Source organism: Bubalus kerabau, chromosome 13 (assembly GCF_029407905.1).
Source record: "Bubalus kerabau isolate K-KA32 ecotype Philippines breed swamp buffalo chromosome 13, PCC_UOA_SB_1v2, whole genome shotgun sequence".
Classification (NCBI taxonomy): Eukaryota; Metazoa; Chordata; class Mammalia; order Artiodactyla; family Bovidae; genus Bubalus; species Bubalus kerabau.
In genome coordinates this window covers 18,371,185-18,385,706 of record NC_073636.1, presented here as the reverse complement: position 1 = coordinate 18,385,706, position 14,522 = coordinate 18,371,185, and the positions used below count along the sequence as shown (strand labels likewise).

Below are 14,522 nucleotides of genomic sequence, written 5' to 3'. Positions count from 1 at the left end.
TGACAGGTGGGCAGGCACAGCTCTGCAGACTGAGTCTCTGGGGTCTGCTTGGTTGGCCCAGGCAGCCAACTCTGTGTTGCGATCGAGCCCTGCGTGTGATGGCCCCACCCGTCATTCCAGGCTCACAACAACCCTTCAGAGCAGGCCTGGGCTGGAGCTGGCGGGCTGCGTCCCTCTCTGCCTTTCTCCTGGGCCTTCCCTTGGTGGCCTGGCCCGTTGCCCGGAGGAGGCAGGGAGGACCACAGTTAGCTCTGCCCCGCTGCCCGCAGGGAACCAGACCGCTGCCTGCCTGTGGGAGACGCCTCCAGAGCCTTCAGCCACTTGCTGCTGTGTGTGTCCAGGAGCACCAGGCATGCCAGCTCAGCTGGGCCCCCCGGGGCGGCCCTGAGGGCTGTCACTTGGCCCCAAAGTGCCTCTCAGAGGCCAGTGCTTTGGTGAAGAGGCCACCTGTGGAATCTATCCATTCTGACCCCAGAGACCCCCTTTTTTAGGGCACATTAGTGGTTTCTACCGAGGTCAAAAGTGCTGTTCAGATAGAGTCCAGTGAGGAATCCAGCTGCCTCAAATATTAGCAAATAGGAAGCGCTTGGGAGGCCCAGTCAGCTGAGCTGTGGGTGAGAGCCTACAGTGCACGGACCCGGGGCTGCTCTGAGTGATGGACGGGGAAGCCCAGCGTCCTCAGAAGTGTGGGCGGGGCTGCTCTGAGTGATGGACGGGGAAGCCCAGCGGCCTCAGAAGTGTGGGCGGGGCTGCTCTGAGTGATGGACGGGGAAGCCCAGCATCCTCAGAAGTGTGGGCGGGGCTGCTCTGAGTGATGGACAGGGAAGCCCAGCGTCCTCAGAAGTGTGGGCCCGTGCACCCCGGAGTCCGTGACTTTGCACTTTCTCCCTCCCCTCCTCCCCCACGCCATGCCTTTGAACAGTTTTATTTTGTACAGTCACCTGAACGCTCTGTAAGCGCTCACTAACCTGTATTTTCTAGAGACTCTCAGGATGGTCCTTCTTAGGAAATTAAATCTGAAAATTTAATTGAGCAGCAGTGTCCTATTAGCAATGGTGTAGGGAATGGTGTTCAGAAAAAATCAATCGTATATTATTTTACTTGGCAGAAAATTAAAATAGCCAAGTGGGAGTTTACTAAAGAAATTACAGCTGACCCTTGAATATAGCTTTCTTGGCAAGTTCTGCCAAATTACATGCTATTATGTGGTGCTGATTATGAATTCCTTCTCCCCAAACATAACATCTGCTTCCCCTCGGTAATGGAGTGTGTTATCGTATCTAATTTCTCCAGGTCATCTTAGTGGAATATCAGATGTGGTAGATGCTTGTTTTTTTCCAAACATTATTTTAAATGTTACCTAGTGTACCTATTAATATATATCTACTGTGGTTAAGTAAGAACAAAATTGAGTAACCTTCTTTTTGTACTGAGTCAGTGAGAAGCTATTTCATTGGGGAGCTTGGAGAGGTTTACATAGCTCATTTATAAAAAGGAATAGCGTCTTAGGGATCTGGTTGAAGAGTGTCCATAATGATTGCTTCAAAAAATCTGGAGTTAGATCCAGCCTCAGTTTTCTGCTCCTAGTACAGTTTTGTGGCACATTTAAAAAATGCTTTTCTTCGTGGAATAAGAAGAGTTAGTCATCAACCTTTGTAACATACATAGTTTGGGCTCCTGAGGTCGGTGTCCAATTAAATTTCCCCTCAGCCTGGCCTGGATCTCTCGCTGAAGGATTTCAGTTTTCACACAAAAATAATGATCTAAAACATTAGCTTACTCTTCCTGCTCCTTGAATGTAATAAATGCCATTAAAAACTAAATCTGAACAAAGGAAAAGATGACTGACCTGCTGAGTGACCCACGTTTCTTCACCAGTGGTTGTCACAGCCCAGCGCTGTTCTGTCCCCGAGGGACGTCGGAAGCGCCCCTGAAGGTCCATAGAGCACGGTTGGCAGGCACGTGTCGTGACCCCAGAGGCCTCTCTGAAGGCCTCTCAGATGTTCTGTGCTGAGCACCGCAGAGGGGACTGGCTCTTCCCTGAGTGGTCTCCTCTGACCCCCCATTCCCCCCGCACCTGTCTCTAAATCCAGGGCCTGAGTTTCCCACCTGCTTCTGACTGCGGCTCCCTCCTGAATGCCATTGCTGTGGTCATCTCATCCACTCAGGCCTCCCTAGACCTGCTCTCTCGTAGCAGCATTCCACACCCAGAGCATCCTTCCTGCAGGGCCCTGTGTCCCTGAGGCCAGCACGTGGGGGCCGCTCCCTGACCCAGCCGCGTGCTGAGTGCTGGGCACATGGTGGGAGTGAGGCCTGGGCGTGGTCCTCAGGGGACTTGGCTTCCTCGGGGGAGAGACCAGAGGAGGGCAGCTGCCCTGCCCGGGGAGAGACACAGCCACGGTGGCGGGGCTGGGTCACCGGACCAGGGTGGGGCAGTAAGGTGGTCATGATGGCTTCCCGTTTCATCACCTCTCAGGAAACTTAGGGCCTCTTGGCAGCTCATTGGGTATGGCTATTTTGTCTTTGTGATTACATTAGTAATTTCTTTCTCATGATTTTTATTTTGTCTTTCATACTGTGCCCCTCATCCGGTCTGAGGAGTACTTGGTATCTGAGATTATCCATAAAAATCCTGCTTTTAAGATGGAAAGAACTGACTTTTCATTAGTAAAGCACTGGAAGCAGAACGAAACCTTTTAAGCAAAAGAACCATCATCACTCGTCTGTTTACTGACTTAGCAGACAGCTGAGTGCCAGCCCTCATCTCAGAGGCAGAGAGCTCCTGTTTGAGTGGCAGAGGCAGACAAGGTGCTGGCCCTGGTCAGCTTCCCTAGGCTTCTCCACCTGGGCCCCCGTTCACAGACCGCAGGCCGCACAGACTGGCTGCCGAGGCCATCGGGGCTGCTGGGCTTGGGAGGGAGCCCTTGACCCTCCCTCTGTCTGTGGCTTAGGGCTGAAGGGTGCCGGTGTGGCCATGTCTTCCAGGTGTACCTCGAACGGCTTCTCACATACGCAGAGATTGACATCTGTCCGGCCAACTGGAAGCGGATTGTTCTGGGGGCCATCCTGCTGGCCTCCAAGGTGTGGGACGACCAGGCGGTGTGGAACGTGGACTACTGCCAGATCCTGAAGGACATCACGGTGGAGGACATGTGAGTGTGGGCGGGGGCGCCCCCGTGTGGATGTGCACGGGGAGGAGTGAGTGACCGTGGCTGTGCATCTATTGTGAGCTGGCTGAGCAAGGACACGGTTGCAGATAGGATTTACAAAAACCTGTGCGTCTCGTCCTGTGGGTCCCAGATGGGTACTGGGACAAGCTTTCTGGCTTATGAATCTAGTCTTGAAACCATGTTCCAGGGAACCTTCCTTTACCTTCCTGCTCCCTGTCTGCGGTGGGGTTCATCCCCACTCTGTACTCACTGCAGACTGACGACAGGCAGCAGACAGGCTAAAATGCTCCCTGCCTCTGTTCAGTTTCAGAAAGAAGATTATCATTGCTTTTGACACCTGTTGCAAGTTCACTTGGCTTCACATGAATTTTCTGTCCTTCAGGGTCCTCCTGTGCTTCCCGGTCGGGCCGCTCCTCTCTCAGGGCACCGTTCTGGGTTCACCTGCAGCCCGAGGCCTGGGGTCCCTGGGGCCTGGTGTACAGGAAGTGGGGTCAGGACGAAAGGAGCTGCTTTGGAAACAATCAGGATGAACTTCTGCATGGCTGACCCAGTTGTTACTAACGTGTTTCTCATCTTGTTTATCCGGCTTCCTCAAGCCGGACAGCCTCCTCTTGCTAGAGGAGGTTCCACTGTGTCCCAGCCCCCATCCATGTCCCTGGACCCTACCTGCCCCTTCCTCCGGTTGCTGGCTGGCTGGGCATCCCCCCACTTTTTGCTGCCCTGGGAACACTTGTTTATGTTCTTGCATCTTTTGCCACACAGCCTTTTCCTACTACAGACCAGTAAGACTCTTTCCTGCACCTGTCATTCTTTATCCTTAAAAAGTAAGAAAAATATGAAGTCTTTGATAGCAAGAATTAGAAAATATAAAAATTTTTTTAAAGTCTTGATTTTATTTCAAGCTGAAAACAGTTATTAAGAGACTTGTCATGCAGACCGTAAGTTGGTCCCTTCCACCTTTTGGCTGCTGTGAGTAACTCGGCTGTAAACGTGGACATCAGTGTGCAAATTCCTGCCTGAGGCTCTCTTCTTTGGAGTCTGTGCCCAGGAGTGGGATTGCCCCTTAATAGCTGGTCTTTAAAGTGGGCTCATTTTTCTAGAAAAGTTGATAGGCCATGAGGTGATGAAAACAACTGTAGAGCCCCATTCGCAAGTTGCTAAGTGGCATCAATCAACTGGGTTTCTTTACAGTGATGACCTAATGCAACAAATACTTCTGAAATGTTTTGGTTTATTCACTTGAATTTATTTATTATAAAGTTTTACATCAGAACTATTTACTGGTAATTAGGCTTCCCAGGTGGTGCTAATGGTAAAGAATCCACCTGCCAGTGCAGGAGATGAAAGAGACTTAGGTTCGATGTCCTGGGGAAGATTCCCTGGAGAAGGAAATGGCAACCCACTCTAGTATTCTTATCTGAAGAATCTCATAGACAAGGAGCCAGGCGGGCTAAAGTTCATGGGGATGCAGAGTCAGACACGACTGAGCAACTAAATGCACACACACACACACATCCTTGAGGGTAGCAAATCCATCAAGCCCATTCCCTCTGCATCACTTAGTTTTCTGATGATTCATCATATAACAAGCTGTCAGATGTCCCTGGAGGAGGTACTGCTATTGTTTGGAAATTCAAATTTGGGGAATTATTTTTATTTTCTAAATATTGCCCTAGTTTGAAAACACAGCCACTCTAAAATCTTTATTTCCCCCACAACATAAACAGAAACATTAAAAAAATAAATATTCAGAAAGGCTGTTTTTCCCTTAAGGAACCTGGGGAAACTGCCACCTTGTTAGAAACCAGATTCCTCTCGACTTTAATCCTGGTTATACCCTCAACAAAAGGCAGTGGTGTCTAGATACCATCTGGGGTGGGAATAGCTTCCTGGCTCTCTCACTGGTTTTTCTTCCTGGCATTGGAGAATGGGAGCTGCAGTGTCACCACTTGGCCACTATGTGGCAGTGTGTCCACAGGCAGCTCCCAAGTCTTGTTAAGATCTTATCTGGGTTCTTGTATTTCACAGGATGATCTCCTAAGTCTGACTTAAAGCAGGCATAAATAAAAGTCATTAGAAGTGTAAATTTTGACATCACATATACATTTGGGGCTTAACTTCTTCCTCAAAGCTGCATGGAAGCAGCCCTTCTGATTAGATGAACTGAATTCGATGTCTTGATCTTTCCCTCCAAAGCGCTCAGGCCTTCGATAACAACTTGCTGAGGTTCCTCAGTTATCTTTTGCCTAGGAGCTGCTGTCAGGGAACCAGCCACTACCGCCTCCCAGACTTAGCTCAGCTGTCACTTCAGGAAGCTTTCCCTGATCCCTCCACCCAGGCTACGCTTGGTCCATTCCATTCAATAATTAATAACTAATTATTGAGCATCAGCTGTGTGTCAGGTGCTGTGCTGGGGCCAGGCAGCAGTCAGATGTCACGGTTTCTGTCTCGGAGGAGAGGAGGAGGGGAGACTGTGATAAAGGACAGAAGTGAGTCCAGGGTGCCGCCCAGGGGGTGGCCTAGAACTGAGAATCTGGCCCAGGACCAGTGCTGACTGACAGACCTGTCCCTGAGGATGCTTTTCCCCCGGCAGTGACTACCAAGAGGTGGGCCTGCTAATGGGGGCGTTTTACAATGTGTTCCGGCCTTCATCAGCTATAAGGGGATTGGCTCCTTTATGGACCAGGCACTGTTATCCAGGAGGGAAGGCAGGAGGGAAGGCTCAGCAGCAGGAGCGCACTAGAGACGCATGTTCTTGGGCCCACCTAGACCTGTCAGATCAGATGGGTGGCCCAGCTCTGGGTCCTCACAGACCCTGCAGGTGATGGGTTAGGCTTAGGGTTAGGGTGGGTGGGTGGGTGCATGCTGAGACTGGTGGTCTCCTTCCTGCACTCCCACGGTCCTGAGGAAGCTGCTCATCGCTTCCCCACCCTTCCCTCCCCGCAAGGCGATCCTCTGGGTCTCGGAGGCCTGTCCTCTAGGCAGCTGTCCAGTCTCACTGGAGTCTGTTTGACAGCTCCTAACTGTGTCTTCTGCCCCGTTTGTACTGATGGTTCATGTGGTGAGGTGAGGCCAGAGCCTGCTGCATGCGTATGTGTGTGCACACACACATGTGCTTGGTCTCAGTGTTGGGGTCACCCTGAAGCACTTCCTGGTGCTAATCATCCCAGTTAATCAGGCCTCATCCTCTGGGCACTGGGTCAGATGGGCTTGGTTTTTATCACCAGTTTGGTGATGAGATGGCAACTCTGCGTCCAAGCGGGCCGCCGGTGAGATGGCTCTTCTCCCTGGAGGGTGCGGTCTTGTGGCCTCCGTGTCCGGCAGCCTGCCTGGGCCGTCTGCGGTGGGGACGGCGGCTGAGCTGTGCATTTCTGTCTTTCTCTGCAGGAACGAGCTAGAGCGACAGTTCCTTGAATTGCTCCAGTTCAACATTAACGTTCCTTCCAGTGTTTATGCCAAGTATTATTTTGATCTTCGTTCTCTGGCGGAAGCCAACAACCTGAGCTTCCCCTTGGAGCCCCTGAGCAGGGAGAGGGCCCACAAGCTGGAGGTAAGAGGCGCCAGCGTCCCGCGGGTACACTCCTGCGGCAGAGCTCTGTGCTCAGGCTCATTCCGCCATTGCCGGTCATCATAAAATAAGGACCAGATGACCTGGATTGCATTGGTACAACCTCATACTTTTAATAACCTTCTCAGTACTGGTTTTTATTTAACGTGCATTGATTCTGTTTTTTAAATCAAGTAAGTTTTTTAAAACCTGTTTTAAACCAGCATTCACTTTTATAAGGGAAAAGATACCAGATGACCCTTTGATTGGCAATCCAGAAAGGTTTGAATCCGCTTTTTTCATTTTTTGAAGCTGTTTTCTCCACAGCTGTGTTGTTGGTCTTGACCTGGGTTTAGGGCCGTCACTGTGAAGCTGTGTGACACTTGTGTCTTACGTATAGCTCGGCTTTGCACTTGCACCGGCCTCTTCCCATCCGACTTTGGCGGCTGCAGGTGTGGGGAGAAGGCTCACAGGTCAGAGCCGTCTTCCAGGGGAGGTGCGGGGCCCTCAGCACCTTCATTCCGCGCGTCCTCAGTGTGTCCTCAGTGTCGCGGATGGTGCTGGCCCACCGCGAGGATGGAGAGTGTGGGCAGGGTGCCGGCCCCGGGGCTGATCCGAGTGTCTCTCTCCTGCCCCTCAGGCCATCTCCCGCCTCTGCGAGGACAAGTACAAGGACCTGAGAAGACCCACGAGGAAGCGGTCAGCGAGTGCTGACAATCTGACTCTGCCCAGGTGGTCCCCGGCCATCATCTCCTAACCGTGGGCGTCCCTGCCGGAGGCCGTGCCATCCCTCGGTTTCTCCTTTAGTTCGAGAAAAGACAGACGTAGGGTGGTTTTGTTTTGTTTCCCCTCTCCTTTTCTTTTTAATTCATAGCTCCGCCAGGCTGCCTTGATGAGCGCCTCTGGGCTGCGCACACGCGCAGCAGGGCTCCGAGGACGCGAAGTCGGTGCCATGGGATCCCGTCCACGCCTTCCCAGCCCCGGGTCAGCGCTTCCTTCGTGGAGGAAAAAGACTCTAACCCTGGAGGAGGCAGGGAAGGGACGGGAAGTCGCATAGAGGCAGGGAGCGGCTTGGCCTGGTTCCTAAGTCCCCGTCGGTCAGTAACCGAACCAACCTGATAGGAGAGCCCGGCATAGGTGACAAAGTTGGATGCGCATTAAAGGCGCGCGCCGCGTTCACCACCCCACCCGGATCAGTATGTCCCGTTAAGACTTCTTGCATTCCTTCTTGCTGCTTCTCGGGGATTTGGGGGGGATTTTTGTTTGTTTTATTCTGTTTTGGTTTTGGTCCCACAGAGCAGAGAATATAGTTTGTACCCACCATGGCACAGACATCCAAATAAATAGCACCGGCTGTTCTCTGCACCACTCCTGCGAGCTGTCTTCTGAGCTTTCTTGCTCTCCAGGGGGCACTTTCCCCGTGTCTGCGCGCCTTTATCCTAGCCGGTTTTCTCCACAGTGGCGGAATCAGCTCGACTGTAGTGCTGAACCAGACGACTCCTTTCCCCCAGCTCCTCCCCCAGGAACATTCTAGATCACATGGGTGCTTGTGCCTTCTGATCCTGCGGCGGTCTCTCTCTCTGCCTGCCCCGAGGGGCAGCCCCTTCCTCGCCCCGCCCACCCCACTCCTCTACTTCCACGTCCATTGTGCAAGCAATATTCCTCTCAACTTTTATATGTTTACTTCAAATCAAAGTTAGTCTATTTGTATAAAAATTTTTTAAAAATCTAAAATTTAAAAAAAAAGGGGGTGGGGATGGGTATTCACATGGAAGATCACTGAAGGGCAAAATGTTCCTATTTACTGAGGTATTTTTCACAGAATGATTGAATAAAAAACTCAACTTGCATTTTCATTGTGGGTGCTTAGTGAAGTTATATGAAACTAAAGCTGTGAAGGTTTACAAGTCATTAATTATGACCGTCCTTTTTCATTTCTGACTGTTCTTCATTTCCTTATGGGCCAAATGGAAAGCTTTTGTAGCAAGGAAAATTGAAGGGTTAATGACAGAACCTCACAGTTAAGTCTAAGAATCTGGGTCAGTGAAGCATACAGTGCTTTGGGGTTTGCATATTTTCTCGGGTCACAATGACAGAGGTTTCTAAGTTTTTCTTTCATCAGGTCTTTGAGGCAAATGGCAGTAGATAAATCTGTGTTTTACCACCCTCCTGTGTGAGCTTGGAAAACTCTGGAATCTTATGTTATTTGTCTTGTGCCCTGAACTCATACACCTGCTCCCCAGACATGCCTGCCCCTGAGGAGACATGCTTTGTTAGTGGGAGGGACTCAGAAACAGCCAAGCAGCCCAAGAACACGAAGCCCAGTGCTACTCAGATGGCCCTGAAGTTTGTAGCATGTGTAAACCCAACTGTGTGGGCCAGAAATACTGTTAGATTCTTTCTGGCTTAAACTTTCAAAAGCAAACAAGCGGAACATGAAAAGTTAATTATCTTTACATTGTAACTGTGTATCAGTATGCTCCATATGGGTTCCAAAATCAGCTGCTCTCTTCAAGTAAGATTTGGATTTAGAACATGAAATAGAGACCCCCCAAAAATGTAGAAAATAACATTTTATATTCCCTAAACTATATAGCTTAAAAAGGGACATATTTTCTTAGCTGACTATGAATACCTCTCAAATAAATTAGTTCCTCCCATGTAGAGTATCTTACTTTACCGATCCATTTCAGGAAAGAGGTTTTGCTGCCTTTCAAGCAGACATCTTATTTTTATCCCTTTTATTTGAATGAGAGATTTGAAAATTGAATTATGTAAATATTTCAATGCATCTGCTATTATTTTGTGGAGTTTATTAAACTACTTTAAAAAATTGTATAGTCTATTTATTGTATGTATGTACATACAGTCTGCTAACTTAAAGTGGATTCCGTAAAACCTGACTCAGTCTTGTTTAGACTATTGAATATTGTTTAGCCTTGTGCACTGGATTCTACCTCTGTATAGGAAAATTTTCCATATTCCTGAGCATTGATCTGTATTAATTGGTTATGTTTCTTGCACTGAGGATTTTTAAAACTCTGCTGTAAGTGTAGATTTCAGTTTTGCTTTTGCAGAATGGATCCCTTGACATGAAGGTAATTTAGGTTGGGTTTATTTTTCTACATGATGAAGAAGACTTAAACATTACATTCTCTGGTTTGTTCTAAGTTTGCAAAAAAAAAAAAAAAAAAAAGCCCAACAACACCCAGTACAGTACCTATTGATAAATCATCGTGATGTAATTTGTTTGCAAGGTGGTTCATGCCCTACAATTAAAGCCGGATTGCTATTTAGGAATACATTGTCTTAGTGTAGTTTTTGAATGGGCAGTTTTCACTAATGAAGGGTGAAGAAAACCACACAATTTATTGCCTTTAAGTTTAGATTTGACTTAAACTAAGTCATTGGGGAGAATATGCCAATGAATTTTCCCTTTTTGTTTTACCTTTTTTCTTTTAAACTGGGAGAGGCAAAAAAGTCGGATTTAAAACCAACTGGAGGGCAAGATGGGAGGTCCTGCTAAGATCCCAGACATTGCTGTGCCTTAAATGCACCCGCTGGGGCCGTCACCTGGCCCCTTTCCCAGGTGGCCCACCCGCACCACCCCCCAAGCTCCTCCTCTTGGTCTTTGGCAAGACCATCTCCACCCTGGGCTTTCCTTTGGGTCTAGGGGTTTTGATGCTTGGCCGAGCTGCAGAGCAGAATTTGCTGCGTGAGTGATTTTGATCCTTCCAGGCTACTTTTGGTAACCTCTCACCTGGAGCCATATTTTACAGCTTTGACATTTTTAAACAATAAGATACAATTCCTGGTTCATTGTAGGTACTTATTAAGTGTTAAATAAACACAGAGACCAAATAGTGCTTGCCTTCCTGCTGCATTTTTTGAATATGACATTGAGATAGAATTGAACCGGTTTTGAGGATGCTGAGTGAACCAGTTCTTTTCTACATGATGAAAAGCAGTGGAGAGTATTATGGGTTCTGTAGGTGTTAAGTGATCCTCAGAAGGACTGGATCTTCTCCATCCGCTTTGACTTGACTAGAATTAGCATCTCAAGACTCCCAATGGGTGGACTGTGGCAACACGGATCGTCTTCTGAACCACAGGAGCCAACCACAGGAGCCCTTCCCTGCCCTTATGAAAAAAGAGAAGGAAATAGGGAACAAACCTCAAGTAAAATGGGAACAGGGTACTGAAGGATTAATTTGGGACTCATATTTTAAGCTCTGCGAATTACAAGGAAGGCCCCGCACACAACTGTGTTCGGTTCATGACTGGAGCGTCCTGATCGCCAAGCCTTCCTTGCCCCACTGCACTGGAAACGAAGCGTCCCGCAGGGCCAGCGGCCCCGTCCGCAGTAGGGAGGTGAGCAGGGGCCAGCGGCCCCGTCCGCAGTAGGGAGGTCAGCAGGGGCCAGCGGCGCCGTCCGCAGTAGAGGGGTGAGCAGGGGCCAGCGGCCCCGTCCGCAGTAGGGAGGTCAGCAGGGGCCAGCGGCCCCGTCCGCAGTAGGGAGGTCAGCAGGGGCCAGCGGCGCCGTCCGCAGTAGAGGGGTGAGCAGGGGCCAGCGGCCCCGTCCGCAGTAGGGAGGTGAGCAGGGGCCAGCGGCCCCGTCCACAGTAGGGAGGTGAGCAGGGGCTTGCGGCCACCAAGCTGCTGGACTCGGGACTAGAGTGGGGTAGCGGCTTCCACTTCTGGTAGGTTTCCTCACTAAGTTTGCATGTCTGGAGCTGCTTAAGGTCAGTTGTGTCATTTTCCATTAGAAACGTTCATCTCTGATTTGAAAGGGTCATCGGAGGCCTTTGTCTGCATCGCTGTGAGTCTGGGCCGTGGGTCAGACTGGGTGGTCCTGGTGCCCACAATGCCCATTGTAGGTCTTTGCAGCAAGAATTGTGGAGGAGCCTGTGTCCTTTAGGGACTCGGTCTGGGTAGAGAGCTTTATTTTCTTAAAGAGCTTTGTTTAAATAGAACACGGGATAAAAAAAAGAATGGCATTCCAAAACAACTGCCATTATGGGCAAAAATATTAAATGTAGCTAGAACTTAGGCATAACATTTGTATTAACGTTATTCATTTATATTGTAACAGAACTTTGGGTTTCAGTCTCAGCCCAGAGTTAACTTGCTGTGTGACCTTGGACAAGTTCCATCACCTCTCTGGATCACTCAGCAAACTTCACTGGCAAGAGACCGACTTGCTCGTGTTTTCTCCACCTGTCTTACTCTGTTTCTAAACCCACACTGCTCAGCCATTCTTACATTACGATTTTTGGATGCTGCTCTGCGTGTATGTAGGAAGGCTGGACCCACTGAAAGATAAGTCCAAGCTCATCTGTGAGTTTCCCCGGAGAAATCCGTTGTCCCTTTCAGGGCCAGGGTGGAAGAAGGGTGGGCATCAGCAGATACGGCTGTTCTTAGGAGAAGGATGTGGGTGTCTAGAATTCAGCTGCTGTCCATCCTCCCCAGGTTTGCCCTAATGCACCTGAATCCTCAGCTTGTCCAATTGGGTTTTACTGGACCTTGTGGTTCTTTTCCACATTGATGGACAATGAAAATCTTGCAACAGAGAAGCTGGGTACAGGAATCTTCCCCAGTGGTTGTCTTGAGAAGGGTGCTGCCTCTTGGGTTAATCCCCCAGTAATTCTTATCCTCAGACCTGCAGACCCAAAGCTCTGGGGGCCACCATGGAGAAGGAATTCTCTCCCCCTCCTCTCTTGTGGCACTTCCATGGAACTCGGCCACTTGCAGGCTTCTCAGATCTGCCTCTGCTCACCAGCTCTTGCGTGGGGGGGGGGGGGGGGGGGGCGTTGTGTGCAGAAGAGTTGGGGTCCATTGCAAAGAGAAGTGCCATATTGGGGACAGTGTAAGGTAAAACAGTAGACTCTGCAGGGTCAGAACACCTACATACGAGGACTCACCAGGGTACACTGGGCATTTGGTCTGACCAGCAAGTCTTAGAACTTTTCTGGCTTCCAGGAGCTTCATCTTTAGAGCAGAGAAATGGGTCAAACCCTGGATCACCCTAAGATCCTTTCACTTCTAAAACTTAGTTATCTTATGAACCGCTTATTCTGAGATTTCCAGGAGCAGCCTCGGGGTTCAGAACAAGAGATCTACTCACCCCTGCAGTGTTAGGAAAACAATTTAGGAAAGCCTATCCTGAAGCATTCTAGGATCCCACGTGTCTATTTACTCCCTTCCATGGTTCTCGGCCGCATCCTGCAAAGAGTGCCAGCCTCTAACACTGCAAAAACTGGAAACAAAATTTCTATTCCAGAATATTCTCTAGAACACAGGTGTTTGTTTGTGAGGAGTAGACGTGAATGAAGGCTTTAGCTCACACAATTACTTCATTCAGCAAATACTTACGGAGCAGGAACTGTGCGGGATGCTATCTGTGGGTCTTCTGACACCAGGGACGAGACAGGCAAGGTCCATGGGGCAGTAGGGCAGGCAATCAGTAGGTCACTGTGTCAGAAGCACATTTCAGGCTGTGATCAGGTCATGAAGACAGTCAGGTGGCCTGAGTAGTGGGGTGAGGCAGCTTTTGAGTGGGGGTCTCCGTGGAAGAGCCCCAGGGGGAGCCATTTAGGGAGAGGGAGGGAGGCACCTTGCCGGCCTCCATGAGGAGCGCATGCAAGACCATCCTTGGCATAACTCCTAGCTACATCTTCACTAGTATATCATGATATCATATCACACTAAGTGTTCTTGCTATTTTAAGTTACATGTGGGTCCTTAAACAAGTTTGTTTTTTTGTTGTTAATGCTGTCTCTGCCTGAATGCCTCTCAGGCCCCCTTCACCTAGAGGTGAATTTCAGGACCCATTTCACATTGTTAACACTTCTAGAAAGCCTCTGCTTTCATAAGTATAACACTGCAGAAAGCACTGGAGAGCTTTCTCCTCCTTTCTGGAGGAGAAACTTCCCTCTTGGAATTATTTGAAATCTCTGCTCCCTTCTCCCTCAAACGTCACATCACCAAGTCAGTAACTCAGTGGTTGTCTCTTCAATAACTTCTTTAATCATTTACATTTGGGGTCCTTCATTTTTTTCCTCCCCTCTTCCTCATTTGGTTCGGAATTAGTGGGACAGAAAGTAGAGAAATTATCAGAAGCCAGGTATTAGGAAAAGCTTCTTTATCTTAGCCAGTGAAGAGTCAGCACCAAGGACAGGGCACCTGTGCCTGTCCAGGCTCTCTTCCCTGCTCTCCTCCCCATCAATATTTTAGTTGTGACATGCCTGTGTTCCTTAGGTGAAGAGCTCCTTCCCACTTCTCCTCACTGCTGAGTAAACTCTTATCATAGGTGTCTCATTATCTCCCCTGCCAAACTTAGGGGTACCCTCCTTAACTACACTTAGCACAATTCCTGAGGCATAGCAGACTCTTCAAATACTAGATGAATTAATTAATGAATCAATGACAATAGACCCACAAATACATTTCATAAAACAGAGTAAAATCCAAGGACACATTTAGATAAAACAAGTATGCACGGAAGCAAAGTAATGTCTTTTTTATTACACCTTCAGACATCACTTCTCAACCCTGGCTGTGGATCAGAGTGATCTTGAAGTGTAAACTCCAAGATGCTACTCTAGAAATGTAGACAAAGAATCCTAAGAGTGGGGGCTTTTCATGTGGGAGTCGGGAACAGGTGACTTCTAAGGGCACAAAGTGATTCTTCTGCAAAGGGCATCAAGTAATTCTTCCACAAATGACCATAAAGCTGCCACATCCCTAGAGGGAGAAGCAGGCATCTGGATGAGGGAGGAAGCCCCAGTGGCTCCTGTTTGTATGAG

The 14,522-nt window shown here is 49.0% G+C and overlaps 1 protein-coding gene across 5 annotated transcripts in view; it reads left to right on the top strand.

Moving 5' to 3' along the window:
• Nucleotides 1–8,567, top strand: part of CCNY (cyclin Y) — a 122,857-nt gene extending 114,290 nt beyond the window's left edge. For all 5 annotated transcript variants that reach the window (XM_055543658.1, XM_055543657.1, XM_055543661.1 and 2 more), the window contains 3 exons: nt 2,986–3,152; nt 6,558–6,720; nt 7,358–8,567. In XM_055543658.1, coding sequence (XP_055399633.1) covers nt 2,986–3,152; nt 6,558–6,720; nt 7,358–7,474 — 447 coding nt within the window. In that variant the 3' untranslated portion in view covers nt 7,475–8,567. The remainder of the gene's footprint in view (nt 1–2,985; nt 3,153–6,557; nt 6,721–7,357) is intronic.
• The last annotated feature ends 5,955 nt before the right edge of the window (nt 8,568–14,522 follow it).